The 16,554-nt window shown below is 38.8% G+C and overlaps 1 protein-coding gene across 2 annotated transcripts in view; it reads left to right on the forward strand.

Annotated features, from left to right (window-relative positions):
* The first annotated feature begins 403 nt into the window (after positions 1-403).
* OAT (ornithine aminotransferase) overlaps positions 404-16,554 on the forward strand; it is a 24,200-nt gene continuing 8,049 nt past the window's right edge. The window contains exons 1-4 of one of the 2 annotated variants that reach the window (XM_087964345.1): positions 529-614; positions 3,383-3,429; positions 7,497-7,715; positions 15,079-15,303. In XM_087964345.1, coding sequence (XP_087820471.1) covers positions 3,384-3,429; positions 7,497-7,715; positions 15,079-15,303 — 490 coding nt within the window. In that variant the 5' untranslated portion in view covers positions 529-614; position 3,383. Of the gene's footprint in view, positions 615-3,382; positions 3,430-7,496; positions 7,716-15,078; positions 15,304-16,554 lie in introns of both variants that reach the window. The other variant, XM_026669109.2, reaches the window with a different exon arrangement.

Below are 16,554 nucleotides of genomic sequence, written 5' to 3' on the forward strand. Positions count from 1 at the left end.
TCTCTCCTTGATTAGTTTCCAACCATTGCTTCTTGTCCTACTTTGGAGTGCTCTGGAGAATAAGTTAACGTTAACTCCTTCTTCTTTGTGGCAGCCCCTTAGATATTGTTACACTGCTATCATTTCACCCTAGTGACTAGTCCTTCAGTTCTTCCCTTTCCAGATTCCTTTCTAACTTCAAAAAGGAAAGCCATTCCCCTCCCGCAAAGCGACTCGACCTTGTGATTACTTCACAGCGGGGGAAAAATGCCAGGGGTTCCAAACGGGAGGACACCCTGCTAACCTATCGAAAAATCTCACCCCAGGCACAGCATTCCCCCCCTTAAACTGGCACAAGCTGATTGGTTAGGAGCGGAGTTAAGATCTAAAATAGGTCAAGGACAGCGGAGCCAGCCAATAGAAAACGGTAGGTAGAGGGGGCAGGCAAGAAAGCCGCGCCGTGATTGGCGTGATCGGGGAAGCGAAACCAATGAGGCACCTCGCAGGCGGCAAGTCTTGTTCGTAGGTTTGTGACGTGATCGGCCTTTTTCGCTCTGACGGGCGCCGGGGGAAGGTGCGCTGACGTTTCCTCGAGAGGTTGTGAAAATCCTGAGAAAGGGAGCCAGATCTCGGAGGTACCGCGGAGGGATCGGGCGTCGGTTAGCCTCCGGTTTGGGATCAGGGGAAGGGAGAGGATGCTGACTTTCCCCAAAAGTCCATTTCCCGGGAGTTTCTGGGTGGTGAGAAAAAAAAGGCTGGTACTTGGACGAGATCCGGGTAGAGCTTGTTCCTCTTGGGGGATCCTGCAAAGTCCTTCTCAGTTTTTGCCTTGTTAGCTGCATAAGTTCCTCCCGAGCCTTCCTGTTGAATTCAATGCCACCCTGGTCACTCTTCCCTTCCAGCTCTATTCTGATTGATGGATTGATTGATTGGTGGTCTGTTGTTTCTATTTATTTTTCGTATATGTATCCAGTTCATGTATTCATAACTATGTTTATTCTTATACCTGTTATCTTATAATCGCTTGACAAAATAAAATAAATAAATAAAAATAAAAATATCCTGAGCATGCCAGGAGTGTTGGTGCATACAAGGGCTATAACTAAGAGGGAAAAGGCTTCTGTTTTAGTCAGTTGCAGTCGGTCTTCGCTAAAATAAAAATACCCACATAACAGCATCCTTCAATCCTCTGCATTGTCCCGGTCTTTGTAATTTTTAGCAAAAAATCAAAGGTCTCCAAGCATGGCTATGCTGGAGATTGGTTGCACTCGGTACAAATCTACCGAGGATCTGTTGAACACAATAACGTTTACCTAAGAATAGGGGTTTCACTAACTGTGGTTATTAGATATGGCAATCTCTTCTTCCGAGGCAAGCCGTTCCAATATCCCAGGAGCAATTTGATTTAATTAGGTCTGAAACATATATGCCCATTTTTGTCTCGTGATAGACAGGCTTTTGATGCTTTTTGAGATATTACACCAACTGTCCAAAAAGTGCAAGGGAGATACAAATCTTAAACAAATTTTCCATTCCGTTTTCCAGTTTTCCAAGAAACAATGGTATTTGTTTTGTTCCACCACATATGTCCTATGCGGGCTGATATGCCTGGGGCTAGGTTTTGAACCATAAAAATATTACTTCTTTTGCAAAATCATCATTTCTTTCCTTTAGTATTGGAGGCAAATTTTATATCTTGTATAACTATTTGGCACCAAGGTATGTCTATTAAAAGGGTTTAATTATTTAACCCTATTAATGGACATATCTTGGTGCCAAATAGTTAAGGATTAACTATGACAAAAGATTTTTAGGGAACCACTTTTAGTGGTTTTACTTTATATTGAAAATGCCTTTTCAACCTTCCAGGTAAAGAGGAATAAAAATAGTATATATGCTACATGTTTTGATTTTTCTTAAAGCAAGGGGAAATTTGGTTTTTATAATGGAAGTTTTAAAAATAGCTCTTTTGCTTTCTGTATTTAAAATGTGACCATAATTTTCAGTGTGTGTGTGTGTGTGTGTGTGTGTGTGAAATTTTAATATTAAAACAAATCTTAGTGTCACCTTTCTTACAAAACAAACTAATATGAAGAAGTGTGAATGGCCAGACTTCTATAGTCCTATTACATTCCGACTGATGCAACTTTGAATTATGCAGTGTTAAGCCTGGATCTCATCCAGATCTTATGTGATCTTTTTCCTTGAAGTCTCTAGATATTTGAAGTGTGTTAGTGTCCTGATACATCCTGAACAACTAGAATAGTTATATAATTACTTTGGAAGATATTTAGCACTATCCAGGAATATGGAAATATGGAAACCAATGGAGAAGGATATTGTTCTTGTATGTAGTCATCTTGCATTAACATATTACTAGAAGAATTTTAAATACATTTTTAGCTGATCCAGAAATACTGCAAAAATACTGCATCTTTCCAAGGAGCCTTATAATTCATATTTAGCTAAATATCCATCAAATTGAGACATTTAGGATCTTTTGAACACAAGTGGATGGTTTGGAGAGTCGTTTGAAATGTATCATTTTTTTTAAAAATAGCATCCTTTCTCTAGCATTTTTTTTAATATTTCATGTTTAACTAAACAACTTGTGACCCACTGGGCCATCCTTTCAGGGATATTTCCTTAATAGATACCTCAGTGCTCTCAATAGTGACAGAACTTCTAATGTACTGTTTTCACTGGAAAAATTGGCATATGTTCAAAGCTGTATCTGCCTTGAAAATAGCCCACATCGAACTATATAGCAGTTACACATCGGTACAGGAAATATTTTATGACATTTTGTATTATGTCATAAAGTATTTTATAAAATTTGCCAAATTTTGGACACATTCCATAAATTAGCCCATTTGAAGTATTTTGCTTCAAAAATCATTGCCCTATGATGCATCATTTCATCTGTTAAAGATTATAGGCCTGAGAGTTTTAGTAGTATATGGATAGATGTATCAAGGAAATAATCATGTATTAAGCATAACAGAAATAAATAAGTAGGTGTCATTGTTGATGTAAGTTCCAGATACTGTCTGATTTTCCTTTTTCATCTATAAAGGGTTTTTAAATATGCAGTAGTAATTGTGGACAGGGGAAAATTTATAGAATGATTCTATCATGTTGCCCCTTTGCAGGTCTCTAGGCCCTGCCAAACAGCGATGCTTAACAGCGGATAGATTTAGCTAATATTTGATCAGGTAATCCACTTGTGACCTGTCAAACATATTTGAACTGAAGCTTTGAACATGTAGATAAAAACTAAAGTATTTCAGCAAAACACGGTGATTTTCCTCTCTCTTGCAATACTTGGTGATAAATTCCAAGGGTAGTCTTATTTATTTAGAATAGATTTATGGTATGTTACTGACATTTTTTTTTTACTTAGAATGATACCAAAGATTAAAAGTACAGACAAATGGATATTTGTTCAAGGTAAATGTGCTGAATCATGTGATATCTATGGGAGAATTGTGACACTCAGGATGCTTCTGCTCATAATTTAAGTTTAAAACAAATGTTTCATACTATGTTTACATATTGTACAAACATTGGGATGGCCACCTAAAGTGAAGATGATTAAGGATGATGATTTGATGGAGATATGAAGACTCCATTACCAAGCCAATAGGGGCCAAAACATTTTTTTAAGTTAAGAATTTCAAGATCATGTTCAGATAATGTTCAGAAGTGGCTCAGTCACCTCCCTCATTCATTGAACAATAGGAAGGAGGAGGTACCACACAACCAGACTTGCAAGATTATGTTGTTATAACTTATCTCAATAAATACAGTTTAAGTTTATTTGTCAAGTTGACATCCTGATCTGGTCTACCTAGTGGACAGTAATCCATATGTATGTCCTGCTGCCCCCTCCCAGAGCCCACTAACATCATTCTGCCAAAATTCAATAGTACAATAACAATTTTTATTGTACTTTTTTTTTGAGATTCAAGGTATCATAGATTAATGCATGTATTTTGTTCTATACATATTTGTATATTCACCATTCAGCTGAAGCCTAGAATGCCAACACTGTCACTCCAGTGGCATAGCTGTACTGCTTTGACACTCACCCTCGAAGGATATGAAAATAATACTAGAGCAAATCAAAGCATGTTGCTCAGACTTGTGTTAAACCATGCTTTGTTTAATCTTAGGGTTTTTGAATAAACCATAATTAGTTAGATTCATGCACATTGGTAAGTCAGGGATTAGGAAATTGTGGATTAGCAACCCTTCAGGAAAGTCATGAGCATTTTGTGGTGGTGGGGAGGTTGCAAAACCATTTTCCAAGCTGATCAGGCTTGTGAAAGCAAAGCAGGGAGTTCTGCAAAAACTTGTTGCTGTTTTGCCTGGGCCAAGAGCAAAATTGAGGATGAAATCTTATTTTAAATAGCTAGCTTTCCAAAGTGAAATGATTTTTGAGTGGTAGGGGAAAATTGAACTGTGCTGACAAAAACAAACCTAAGTCAAGAAGCCCTGATAAAAGTTACATATCTTCTAATAGGTAGTATACAGGTAGTCCTCAACTTACGACTACAATTGAGCCCAACATTTCTGTTGCTAAGTGAGTCATTTGTTAAGTGAGTTTCCCCCTGTTTTATGACATTTCTTGTGCAAGTTGTTCAGTGAAACACTGCAGTTGATAAGTTAGTAAAACAGTTGTTAAGTGAATCTAGTTTCCCCATTGACTTTGCTTGTCAGAAGGTCGCAAAAGGCGATCACATGACCTAGGGATGCTGCAATGGTCATAAGTGTGAACCAGTTGGCAAGAATCTGAATTTTGATCACATGACCATGGGGAAGCTGCAAAGGTTATAACTATGAAAAACAGTCATAAGTCACTTTTTTCAGTGCCATTGTAACTTGGAATGGTCACTAAATGAACTGTTGAAGGTCAAGGACTACCTGTATTCTGTCATTCAGTTTCAATCATTTCCCTCTTCCCTGTCTATCCATCTTCATCTTCCTGACCTTTTCATACACAAAAACACGCAAAAGTAGCCATTCCTCTAAACTAAGAAACACACCTGCCTGTAATCTATTAGACGAAAATTGAGAACGTTTCTCTATTCATGTCAGGAGCATCACAATTAAAATAAGGCATACTATGTGACATAAAATTTAAAATATAAAATACAAGATTAAAATATGTACAAATTAAACAGATTTTGCCTAGATAGAATAAAAATCACATGAAGTATTAGTACTGCTTTTTTAAATCCTTAGCACCACACCTGGAATACTACATTCAGTTTTGAATCAGTTATGAAGAACAGTTGTAGAAATTGGATATGATTAGTCTAGAGAAAAGAAGGACTAGGGGGGACATGATAGAATATCTGAGGGGCTGCCACAAAGAAGAGGGGGTCTATTTTCCAAAGCACCAGAAGACAAGAAACGATGGAAACTAATCAAGGAGAGATTCAACCTGGAATTAAGGAGTAACTTCCTAACAGTGAGGAGTATTAACTAGTGAAACAGCTTGCCTTCAGAGGTTGTGGGTGCTTCATCACTGGAGGTTTTTAAGAAAATACTGAATAGCCACTTGTCTGAAATGGTGTAGGGCCTCCTGCTTGAGCAGGGAGTTGGACTAGAACAGTGGTCACCAACCAGTGGGCCAGGGACCACTGGTGGTCTGCGAGAAAATTTTGGTGGTCTGCAGAGAAATGTCAACCCCAAAGCACCCCCCAAAGCACTCAATCCAGGCTGTGCGGGAACACAAGGCTTGCGTTGCTTGCATTGCGAACAACATGAGGTAGTGAGGGGAGAGGGGAAAGGGCAAAGGGGAGGAACTTGCCCCACACGCCTGGCCTGGCCACCAGGCTACTTCTTTCCGCTTCTTTCTTCTGCTTTTGACTGCACGCAAGGAAAGCAGCAAACGTCTTTCTCTCCCCCAAACTCCGCCAGCAATGAGTCTTTGGGACCCTGCAAGGCTTCCTGCTCCAAGAGGCTGCGCCGGCACGACAAGTCTCACAAAGACTCATTTCTGGCAGAGTTTGGGGAAGAGAAAGAAAGACTTCTGCTGCTTCTGCTGCTTTCCTTGCATGAAGCCAAAAGTCTCCCCCCCCTCTCTCCCTCTGAGAATGGAGCTGGAGACGGTATCCTGCGATCCCAAATAAAGAACGATCGGTCGGTAGGAAAATGGGGGGGGGGATTTTCCTGCAGACTTTTTTGGGGATTTTCCCAGGGTCTCTGGTCTGCGGGATTTAAAAGGTCCAATAGGTTGGTGACCCCTGGACTAGAAGACCTCCATAGTCTCTTCCAGCTCTGTTCTGATTGATAACCTGGGGTGTCCACATTGCAGCCCTGGTCAAAAGGGCCCAGCAGAGATTATACTACCTGAGACTTCTCAGAAAACAACAATTGAATGGAAAACTGCTGGTGACCTTCTACTGCTGCACCATAGAGAGCATTTTAATATACTGCACCTCTTTATGGTTTGCCAATTGCACAGTGGCAGATAGGAAAGCACTCCAGAGGGTTAATGTCATTGCCCAGAAGATCATTGGTTGCCCTCTCCCCTCTTTGGAAGAGCTTTATAGCTCCCGCTGCCTTAAGAAAGTTCAAAACATTCTCAAAGATCCATCTCATCCTGGGAACCCTTTTTTTGAACTATTACCATCTGGCAGACAGTACAGAATAATAAAAACAAGGACAAATAGGCTGAAAAACAGCTTCTATCCCAGGGCAGTAGCTCTTTTGAATTCTGCTGTATAGTGCAGTGTTGGTGTGGTGTCGGGGGTTTTCGGTTCAGTGTGTGAAGGGTGAAGGATATGTGTTTGTTTATTTTCATGGTCATGATGTGCACTGAAGATGGTGTTTGATTTCGTTGTATGAGGTGCAATGACAATAAAGTAAACTAAACTAAACTAAACTAAAAACTAGCAACGTTAATTGCATTCTGTCCTGCTGTCAAGCGGTCCTCAAGTATACACTGATCGGAACACAAAGGGCATGTATACATATGTGTATATCTGCATGTCACCACAATCACAAAGAATAGAAGCCACCAGATAGCCCCATTTGTTCAGAGTGTTTCCGGATATTGTAGAGAATGGAAATCTGAGACTAAGTCTTTCATGTTCCTTATAGTCCAATTTATTTCTAGGGCAATTTTCCTATTTCAGCATGCTCCAGTGACCACTTGCAGTGAATTCTGTGATTCATTCCAAGATATCTAGAGGGTGGGAGACTTGGAAAGAAATTTGCTGCTTTAGAAATTTGCCAAATGTTTTGGAAAGGTTTTAACAATGTCTTTAAGTTTACTTGAACAATATTAAAATGCTTCAAAAATATTAATAAGCTGTTCAAATTCCTTAATCTATTGACTATTATATCTGGAATTTAATGTTAAGTCCTTGTGTGTGTGTGTGTGTGTGTGTCTGTCTGTCTGTCTGTCTGTCTGTCTGTCTCTGTGTGTATAAAAATATTTTTTCTGATAAAACTATGGCTCTCTGGGAATCTACAGGTTTCTTACCATTTTCCGTTGGTTTCAGATTACAACTGTACTACCATCATGCTTTCTAAATTGACCCATCCACAATGCTTGGCGGTTCTGCGTTGGGGTATCCGTACTTCAGCAAGTTCGGCTACATCAGTTGCAACAAAGAAAACAGTCCAAGGCCCACCATCCTCAGACTACATATTTGAGCGTGAAGCTAAATATGGTGCACATAATTATCACCCACTCCCTGTGGCACTTGAAAAAGGAAAAGGTACATCTTTCTAATTGATGTGATTTGTTTCTAGCCATTACTGGTTTAGATAATATTGAATTATATTGGTCTTTATCTTTCACTTTTCTTCCTCTTAATGGCAGGTGCTTACACACTAAAATAATGATGCTCAGGGAGACTGTTTAGGAATAGTAGATCTCTGTAGCTGCCGTATGAGCTGTTTCTCCTCTCTTTCTCCATGTGCCCTCCGAAGAAGGAGAGAACTTACTGTGGGATCAGTCCTCTTCTTTTTTCTTTTAGCTGATAGATCTGACAATAGCATAACACTTAAGACTTATATACTGCTTCATAGTACTTTTACAGCCCTCTCTAAGAGATTTATGGTGTCAGCATCCTCATTTTACCAAACTCGGAAGGATGGAAGGCTGAATGAACCTTGAGCTGGTCAGGATTGAACTGCTGGCAGTTGGCAGAATTAGCCTGCAATACTGCCTTCTAACCACCACGGATCTCGATGTACAAAGAACAAGAAGAAATAAGTTCATGTGCGATAAGAGAGGGCAAGGGAGCAAGGGGGAAAGGACCGCAGGGATGTCTGTCGAGAAGACCGATCTCTTTTATTGTATAAAAAAGCAGCCTTACAATTGAATAAATAAGGAAGCTAGATGCCTTTCTCATAACATATATTGCAGCTGTATGACTAGAAGTATGATGAGCAGTTTGAGAGTATCATGTTCGGAACCATTCTGCTCATCAGTTGCCTTGTATTAGCAGCTTATTTATGCATATGGATGAGTGACAGAATGGCTGTGCTCTGCCCCAAAGATTCCTGATCCAAGCATTACAAGTATCCCACAGCTTTTTCTAGCTAAGAAATTAATTTGATGGAAGAACTGCAAGGTTCCTGGGAGAGAGGCATTCTTCTTTAAGTGACCTGGAATTGTAATTTTGCCATTAATTTGCTTTTTGAGGAATGATAGCTAGGATGCTATAGTAAGAATAACATTCTTCCTCTGAATTTTATATCTGTTTCAGGAAGAGTAAAGAATGGAGTTCAGGATGAAGGAAGTTGACATCAGTAAAATATAGGACATAGGAGCATGCCATATGGGGCAAATAGTTATATCAACTTGTGTTCTAGGTTCCTTTTGATTAATTGGTTAGATTCACATATGTAACATATTTTCTTCTCAGCCCCCATGTGTGTACAAGATACAGAGTCATTTTGGACTATGGCTTGTATAATTTGTATATCTAGCACCGAAACTTTGATTTTGCCTGGGGTTACTATCTTTCCTTTTTCAATGAAATTTGGCATACGTTTATATTTATGTTATAGGAAATAGGCTATCAACATCACTGATTGAAACAAGTGCGTAGCTCTTTCTCTATTTCTGTCCTTCTAAGTAGGACTTGGCATTTGCAACCAGCTTAGTGGAAATAGCATCAACACTTTTAAACCTGGGAAAACATGTAAATGCCACATTTCAATAGATTAATCCTGGAAAGCAACTCATATTTTACTGTGTGATTTCTGTGGCCTCCCTCTGTTTTCACACTAAAGAGAATTGTTGTAAACGACTTTGTTTCTGGCAGATACGACCAGTTAGTACTAAAAATTCTTTTACTACTAATTTGACATTTATTGACATTTAATACTTTTATTCAATAAGCATGCCGTAGCACAAATCTGCAACCTACTATAGATTTTAAACATTGGTACTTCAATAATTGACCATTATTTTCAACGTTTCATGCCAAAGTAATTTGATATATGCTAAGAATCTGCAAAAATAATGTTGTTTGTCTTCAACCTTTGGAGAAAGTTAGAAGTATTCCATACCTCTTAACAGCTTCTGACATTGTTGACAGCTACAATACAGAAGAGGATACCGGTCTTATCGATCAGATATGTTTCTCCAATGCATGGAAAACTAGGAGTGATCCCTTATTTCATAAGTAACTAAAAAAAGGGAAAAGACAGTATTTATTAGAAACAAGTGTTATATTCACATTGGGCCTTACAGGTAATCCTCAACTTACAACAGTTCGCTTAGTGGCCGTTCAAACTTACAACGGCACTGAAAAAAGTGACATATGTGCATTTTTCACACTTAACGACCGTTGCAGCATCCCCGTGCAATACACGTGATCAAAATTCAGATGTTTGGCTACTGACTCCTATTTAGGACGGTGGCATGTCCCTGGGTCACGTGGTCCCTTTTTGCAACCTTCAGAGAAGCAAAATCAATGGGAAAACCAGATTCACTTTACAGCCGTATTACTAATTTTAACAACTGCTGCGATTCACTTAACAAATGTGGCAAGAAAAGTTGTAAAATGGGGCAAAGCTCACTTAACAAATTTCTCACTCAGCAACATCAATTTTGGGCTCAGTTGTGGCCATAAGTTGAGGACCACCTGTATTTGGTACTAGAAAACCCGGTGACCTGTTGGTTCCTTACCAGATTCTGATATAGTTTCAACAGTGATGTGTCCAACAATGGCAGAACTATACTGACAATGACAGAAAATATACTGTCTTCATTGGAAAAGTTGAGATCCATTCAGAGATGTATCTGCGTTGAAAATGTCACGGTCCAACACCAGCACAGAAAAGTTTAATATGATGAGCCAACAACCAAAAGAAAGCTATTTATAGAAGGCCATGTAGTTGAAAAACTATTCTGAAAAGTTACACACACACGCGCGCACACACACACACACACACACACACACACACACACAAACACATTTCCAGCACAGGAAATGCTTATGACATATACAAATATGACTTGGATTCCACACAGGCCTATAAGGGAAAACATAATTACTTGCAGCGGTTCTCATCTGTCTGGGGGGAAAGAACCCAAAACACACTGAGTAGCAAGGAACATCCTCATGATAATTGAGGAAGATGCAGACAAATTTCTCTTCCAGTGAACCAACTACAGAATCACAGTATCTTTTCAAAATTTCAAAAGTCCCAATAAACTTAATCTTCCCTCCCCACAAAAAATCCTAATTCCAGTATGAGTGATCTTCTCTTGATAATGTTGTAATAGACTGTGCATATGAAAAATCAAGGTTGGGACAGGAGGAGAGAGGGAGGGAGGGAGAGAGAGAGAGAGAGGGAGAGAGAGAGAGAGAGAGAGAGAGATCTATCTCTGCTTTCAGAGCTAAGCAAAAGGTTTTACTTCATGTATAAAGTATGCTCACTTCCTGAAATGCTGCCAATGTTATTTTGAGGAAGGAAAAAATAACCTTGTTTTTATGAAATTGTAGGCAATTAAACAGAGTAAGTCTCTTGTCAACTTTCTCTCTCTGTTGGAGTGGTCATATGGTTAGGGTTGTAGAGCAATTACAGTGAATTGCCTGTAAAAGCTCCATGGGAAAAAAAACTTGCCACACAGTTTAGCAAACTGGAAAAATGTTCTTAACGGATCTTGGGATCCATTCAGAGTGCATCTGCCTTGAAAACATTAAGGTCAAACATCAACACAGAAAACACTTATGGCATTTTGTTTTATGATAATTTTAATGTCATAAACTGTTTTAGAAAATTGCCAAATTTCAATTTCCATGGCAGTATTTTCTCCATCAGAATATTAGCCGGTATTTAAACAGCTATTTTTGTGTGTCGTGAGAGAAACCTGTGTCTATAATTGGACGAATACACACTAAAGAGCACAGCACACATTTTTCCTTATTTTACTGAAGGCCTTTTCCAGATATTTGCATGAATATCCAAAGTTTTCTTTCCCCTGTAAGCTCATTGCTGCTGAGCTGATGATCCACCTGACAATTGCTCTTAATAGAACACGGTGGGGAGAAAATGTAAATTTAAAACTTGATTTACCTGGACCCCGGCATATTTCTTACACAGTTACTTGTATGATGTTATTTAGTCACGTTCCCTGGATTTGTGGCTATTATAGCCTCATTTATTTAGAGAGCATTAGACTGAGAAAAAATGAGGTATATGTATATACTAAGGAAGTTGGCTGTACAATTAATACTTGCTTAGCAACCACTTGTATGGCTTGGTGCTGAATGAGGAGACTTATAACCATAGTTGTGACTACCCCAGTGTCTCCATAGTGATTAGATCATGATTAGGCAATCTTAGTCCCAACCCTACCAACATGTAATTGCTACGGTTGTAGTGTCCTGCGGTCATATGATCACCATTTGCTTCACTGTTCGTTTCTGACAAGCACAATAAGGCAGGGGTTCCCAAACCCTGGTCTATGGACTGGCACCAGTCCACGGCATGCCAGAAACCGGGCTGCACAAACAAGCAAAGCCCCATTCATAGGATGCAGGCAGCATATGAAACCACACCCACTCCGGTCCAGGGAAAACACCTCTCTCCACAGAACTGGTCCCTACAGGAAAGAGTTGGGGCCCCTACAGTAAAGACAGTGGGGAAGCTAACAGGAAGTCAAATCTGTGATGTACTTAATGACCACATGCAATTCAATTAATGACTACAACTGCTCTCATAAATCACTATGATCTTGTGATTTTTCTATTACCAGCAGAATTGCTGATCCAATAGGCTGCTATTGCAAAAGCATATCATGTTTAAAGAAGAAGATAAGAATTTTGAAAACCCATCAGAAAATGAGTCACAAATAAGAAGAGCTGGGCAAGACCATTCAGCTGTAGAAATGACTTCTTGACGTTAAGCTGAGACTATTGCTACAGCTTCATCCGTAAATAAGAAAATGATGGAAAGAGACAAATCTGACCGAGATTCTTGTCTCGAATGCTGCTTAAGCTTCCAGAAATACAGAAAATCTCTCTAGCCGGTGCCTCCTTCCGATTGGAAATATACTAGTTGTCTGGAAAAATGTTAATGTTTCTTGGTGGTGCAGGTGCCTTTTCCCCATCTATTTTTGTATTTGTGGCTGTTGGAACACTAACATTTCTCCTTGTATTAGTCCACTGAATAACCTGAATAAAATACTAAAAAGTAATTAAAACTAGCATAACAGTTTCAATTGAGATTTATGTTCAGATTCAATTCTGTCAACAGGAACAGAATTTTAATATCTGATTCTTTTCCTCTCATCTCTCTCTTCCTCCTGTTTCCTGTTGTAAAAATTACAGGGTCTTTCTACAAAGACAGAACATATTTTAAAGACTGCCCAGGATTTAGGATACCAATAATTTGCAACACTTATCGCCTCATCCATGGTGTCTCTGCTTTTTAGCAAGCTTCACTACTTTCTGAGAATGTTATCATTGGTTTAATTAGAAGCTTAAAAGGTGTCAAAGTCTAACTATTTTCTTGCTACTCTATAGCCTCATAATGTTAGATTAAAGCTTGTTGTACAACACAAGCAGCTGGAAACTGTTTGTAGGTCAACTCTTTTACTGGTATACAGCTGCACATTAGCAGGTTTGTGGAATAATATTGTCTCACTGACAGTGTGCTTGGCAACTAGATAAGTAACAAGTAACGTGCTTCCTTAAGGACAAGTACACAATTGTTTTGTCTTGGTATCTTGCAGCCCGCTGAAGTATATTATTCTGGGAGAGAAATGCTTAGTCTTCTGCTTACTTTGCAAATGTGAAAATAAGCAACCTTCCCTTGATGCCATTGTATCAGCTCATGCAAGAGATTCACATGTAAACCTATTGTGAGCTTTCCTATAACACAAAGATCTACCCTATATTAAATTTGGTTAGAAATTGCATTTAAGTGTATTATGAGCTTTCCTATAACAGAAAGAGCTATGCTAGATTTGGTTAGAAACTACACTTTAGACAATGAATTTAAAAAAGGGTTAGGATTAAATATAGGACAAATCATCAAGATATGTAGGGTATGGGTGTCAAACTCAATCCCATTGCAGGCCGTATCTGGATTTTGTTTGCCCTTGGGGGGGCGGGGTACACGTGGCCTGGTCATCATGGCCGACTGGGTGGGCCCAGCCAGGGTGGGCTGGGGCCAGGGCAGCATGGGTGGTACCTCACTATCTAGGACAGCCCCGTGGGACAACTCTGGGCCTATCGTGGGCCTGATGTGGCCCATGGGCTGCATGTTTGACACATCGGACGTAGGGAAATATAGATTTCTCATACCCTTTGAAGAAATTATGCCCTCCTGTTTTCCTGATTTTTGAATCATTTAGAAGCTGGTGTTTCAACCAAGAATTAATTATTGTTTTTGGAATGGATTTTTTGAAACTTGATGTTTGTATCAATTAGTGATACTGTCTCGTAACTAAAATATAGAATGCCATCTATGCTTGACACTGCCAGATTATCATAGACCAGGATCGAGGTACTTCCAGCTTGTATGCAGCTCCTCTTCTTATTTGTTCCATCATGCATGATCACTCTTGGGGAATGGGGGAAATAATGGAGCAGAGTTCTCTCAAACTCCTGTTATAGAATGCATCAAAAAAAGTAAACCCTGATTAGCACTAAGGAAGGAAGAAACCTGGCAGTTCACTCTAATGAGAAGGTTTTTCTTAGCAAAAGTATGTGCACAGTCATTTTCAAAGGAAGAACATCATTCTTGGTATTTCATTTTATCAACTTGAACTTTCAGACTTCATTGTGGTCTAAGTATCAGTGGAATATTTGTCACAGCACAGCTTCATTTATATTATGTTTTCACTCTACTCACTGAGTAGATTTTATGTGAATGCAACCCAGGCTTTACAAGATAAACTTCTATTTTTTGTGTTCAAACCTTACCAGAAATGAGAAAAGATGCTGTACTATTGTCATTCTGATTAAGTTTTGCTAAACAAAATAATTTCATTTATAAAGTGCTGAAAGATGACTTTAGAAATCTTCATTATGTAGCTATAGATTTATCAGATAAATGACTTTCAAATGCAGCCTCTGCACAACTACTTAAAGGTAAATCTCATTTTGTTCAGGCGGATTCCAGATAATCGAGAATGTGATTTCAACTTCCAGCAGTACAGGTAGTCCTCAACGTACGACCACAGTTGAGCCCAAAATTTATGTTGCTAAGTAAGAAACTTGTTAAGTGACCTTTAGTCCATTTTATGATTTTTCTTGCTACAGTTGTTAAGTAAATCACTGCAGTTGTTAAATTAGGAATACGGTTGTTAAGTAAGTCTGACTTCCCCATTGACTTTTCTTGTCATAAAGTGAGAAAGGTGACCCCAAATTGTCATAAATATGAACCAGTTGACAAGTATCTGAATGTAAATCACATGGCCATGGGGATGCTGCAATGGCCATAAGTATGAAAAATGGTCATAGGTCACTTTTTCAAAGCTGTTGTAACAGTCACTACAATGGGCTACTTGTACTTATTTGTCACCTGTCAATTGATAGCTGCTTATTTTTTTTTCATGCGGATAGAGCATCTTGAAATAACTAAATGTTGCTTGTTTTAATTCCTTTCTAGGTGTTTATTTATGGGACGTAGAAGGCAAAAAATATTTTGATTTCTTAAGTTCTTACAGCGCTGTCAATCAAGGCCATTGTCACCCAAAGATTATAGCCTCTTTGAAATCCCAGTGTGAAAAACTTACTCTTACCTCAAGAGCATTTTATAATGACGTGCTTGGTGAATATGAAGAATACATCACGAAAATGTTCAAATACAACAAAGTGCTTCCAATGAACACAGGTAACATTTGTTGACCTCTCCTCCAGTCAGAATGGAAATAAGCATCTGGGTAACATCTGTGTGACAGAAGTAAGCTGCAAATTCTAAAACATGAACTTGGTTCCCGGCACCATGGAAATCTGGTTGGACACAGCATTCTGAGTCTGTTGTGATCCCATTAAGAGAAATAATGCCTTGTTCCTTGGTTCAGTCACTCATTCAATTTATATAGCTGCTCCTCGCAACAAGTGATTCTGGCTGGAAGAGAATTAAAATAAAGTTAAAACAATTACAAACATTTAAAAAAATTGAAATACATAGCAGTAATTCCGTGGTGCTGACTCCTCCATATCCCAACTAGGATGCTCTTCCTGTGAGGGATCAACCTCTCACATGTTCCCTTGAGAAGAGAAGTACAATTAACACTACTGTATTATTTATTTATTTATTTATCAAGAATCAGGTGCTACCTCTGTTTTTAAGTTTTACCCCTTAGAGCTGTGACCCTCCTACTCCCTTTTTTCTGGATCTCAGTAACGTGGAATTTATGTGTCCTATTGTTATTTCTACCTTACTGGTTTACAATTTTCATTTTTTTAAAATCCTAAATTAGTTACCAAAAGTCATAATTTGCCAGTTGAGCTGCCACATACATAGGTTAAATAAATATATTTGACAGTTGGACTGCCTCAGACACCATACCATCTGTGAAACCACTAGATGGCACTTGTAGATCAAAAATATTGAAAAGAAAATAATTAAAGCTTTAATTTTTTTAAAAAAAAATATGTTTAATCCATATATTGGATGCTTTGGATATTGTGGGAAAATCCTATGATAATGCCTGACTCCTGAACAAGCCTGAAAAATACACTTTTCTTTTTCCCCAGTAATGTGGGTATGGTTTTCCAGTGGTTTGTTTGAGTTATCTTTAAAACTCTTCCCTTAGTCTGTAACTCTGGTATTATCTGTTGGACTCCTATCCAAGAGCTACTCAAGTGAGTCCTTGCTTCTGAGCCCAAACAGGGTCAGCCATGAAGCTGCTATATGGACTTCCAACAACATCACAGTAGTGACAGCAGCACAGATATACCAGAGGCTGGATAAAGAAATAAGAACGTTATAGTACTTACAAGAGAAAGGCCATCCTGTAATTGAGCAAGGGAGAGTTCCATAAATAGAATGGACTCGTCTTTTTGTTTCCTTCTGAGCTTTTTTATTGCTTCTTTTGAATGGTACATAAATGTCTCTTTGTGTCCATGTGACTAGAAC

The sequence above is a fragment of the Notechis scutatus genome, chromosome 4 (assembly GCF_049901735.1).
Source record: "Notechis scutatus isolate UNSWTSFEM ecotype Mainland chromosome 4, rNotScu1.2, whole genome shotgun sequence".
Taxonomy (NCBI): Eukaryota; Metazoa; Chordata; class Lepidosauria; order Squamata; family Elapidae; genus Notechis; species Notechis scutatus.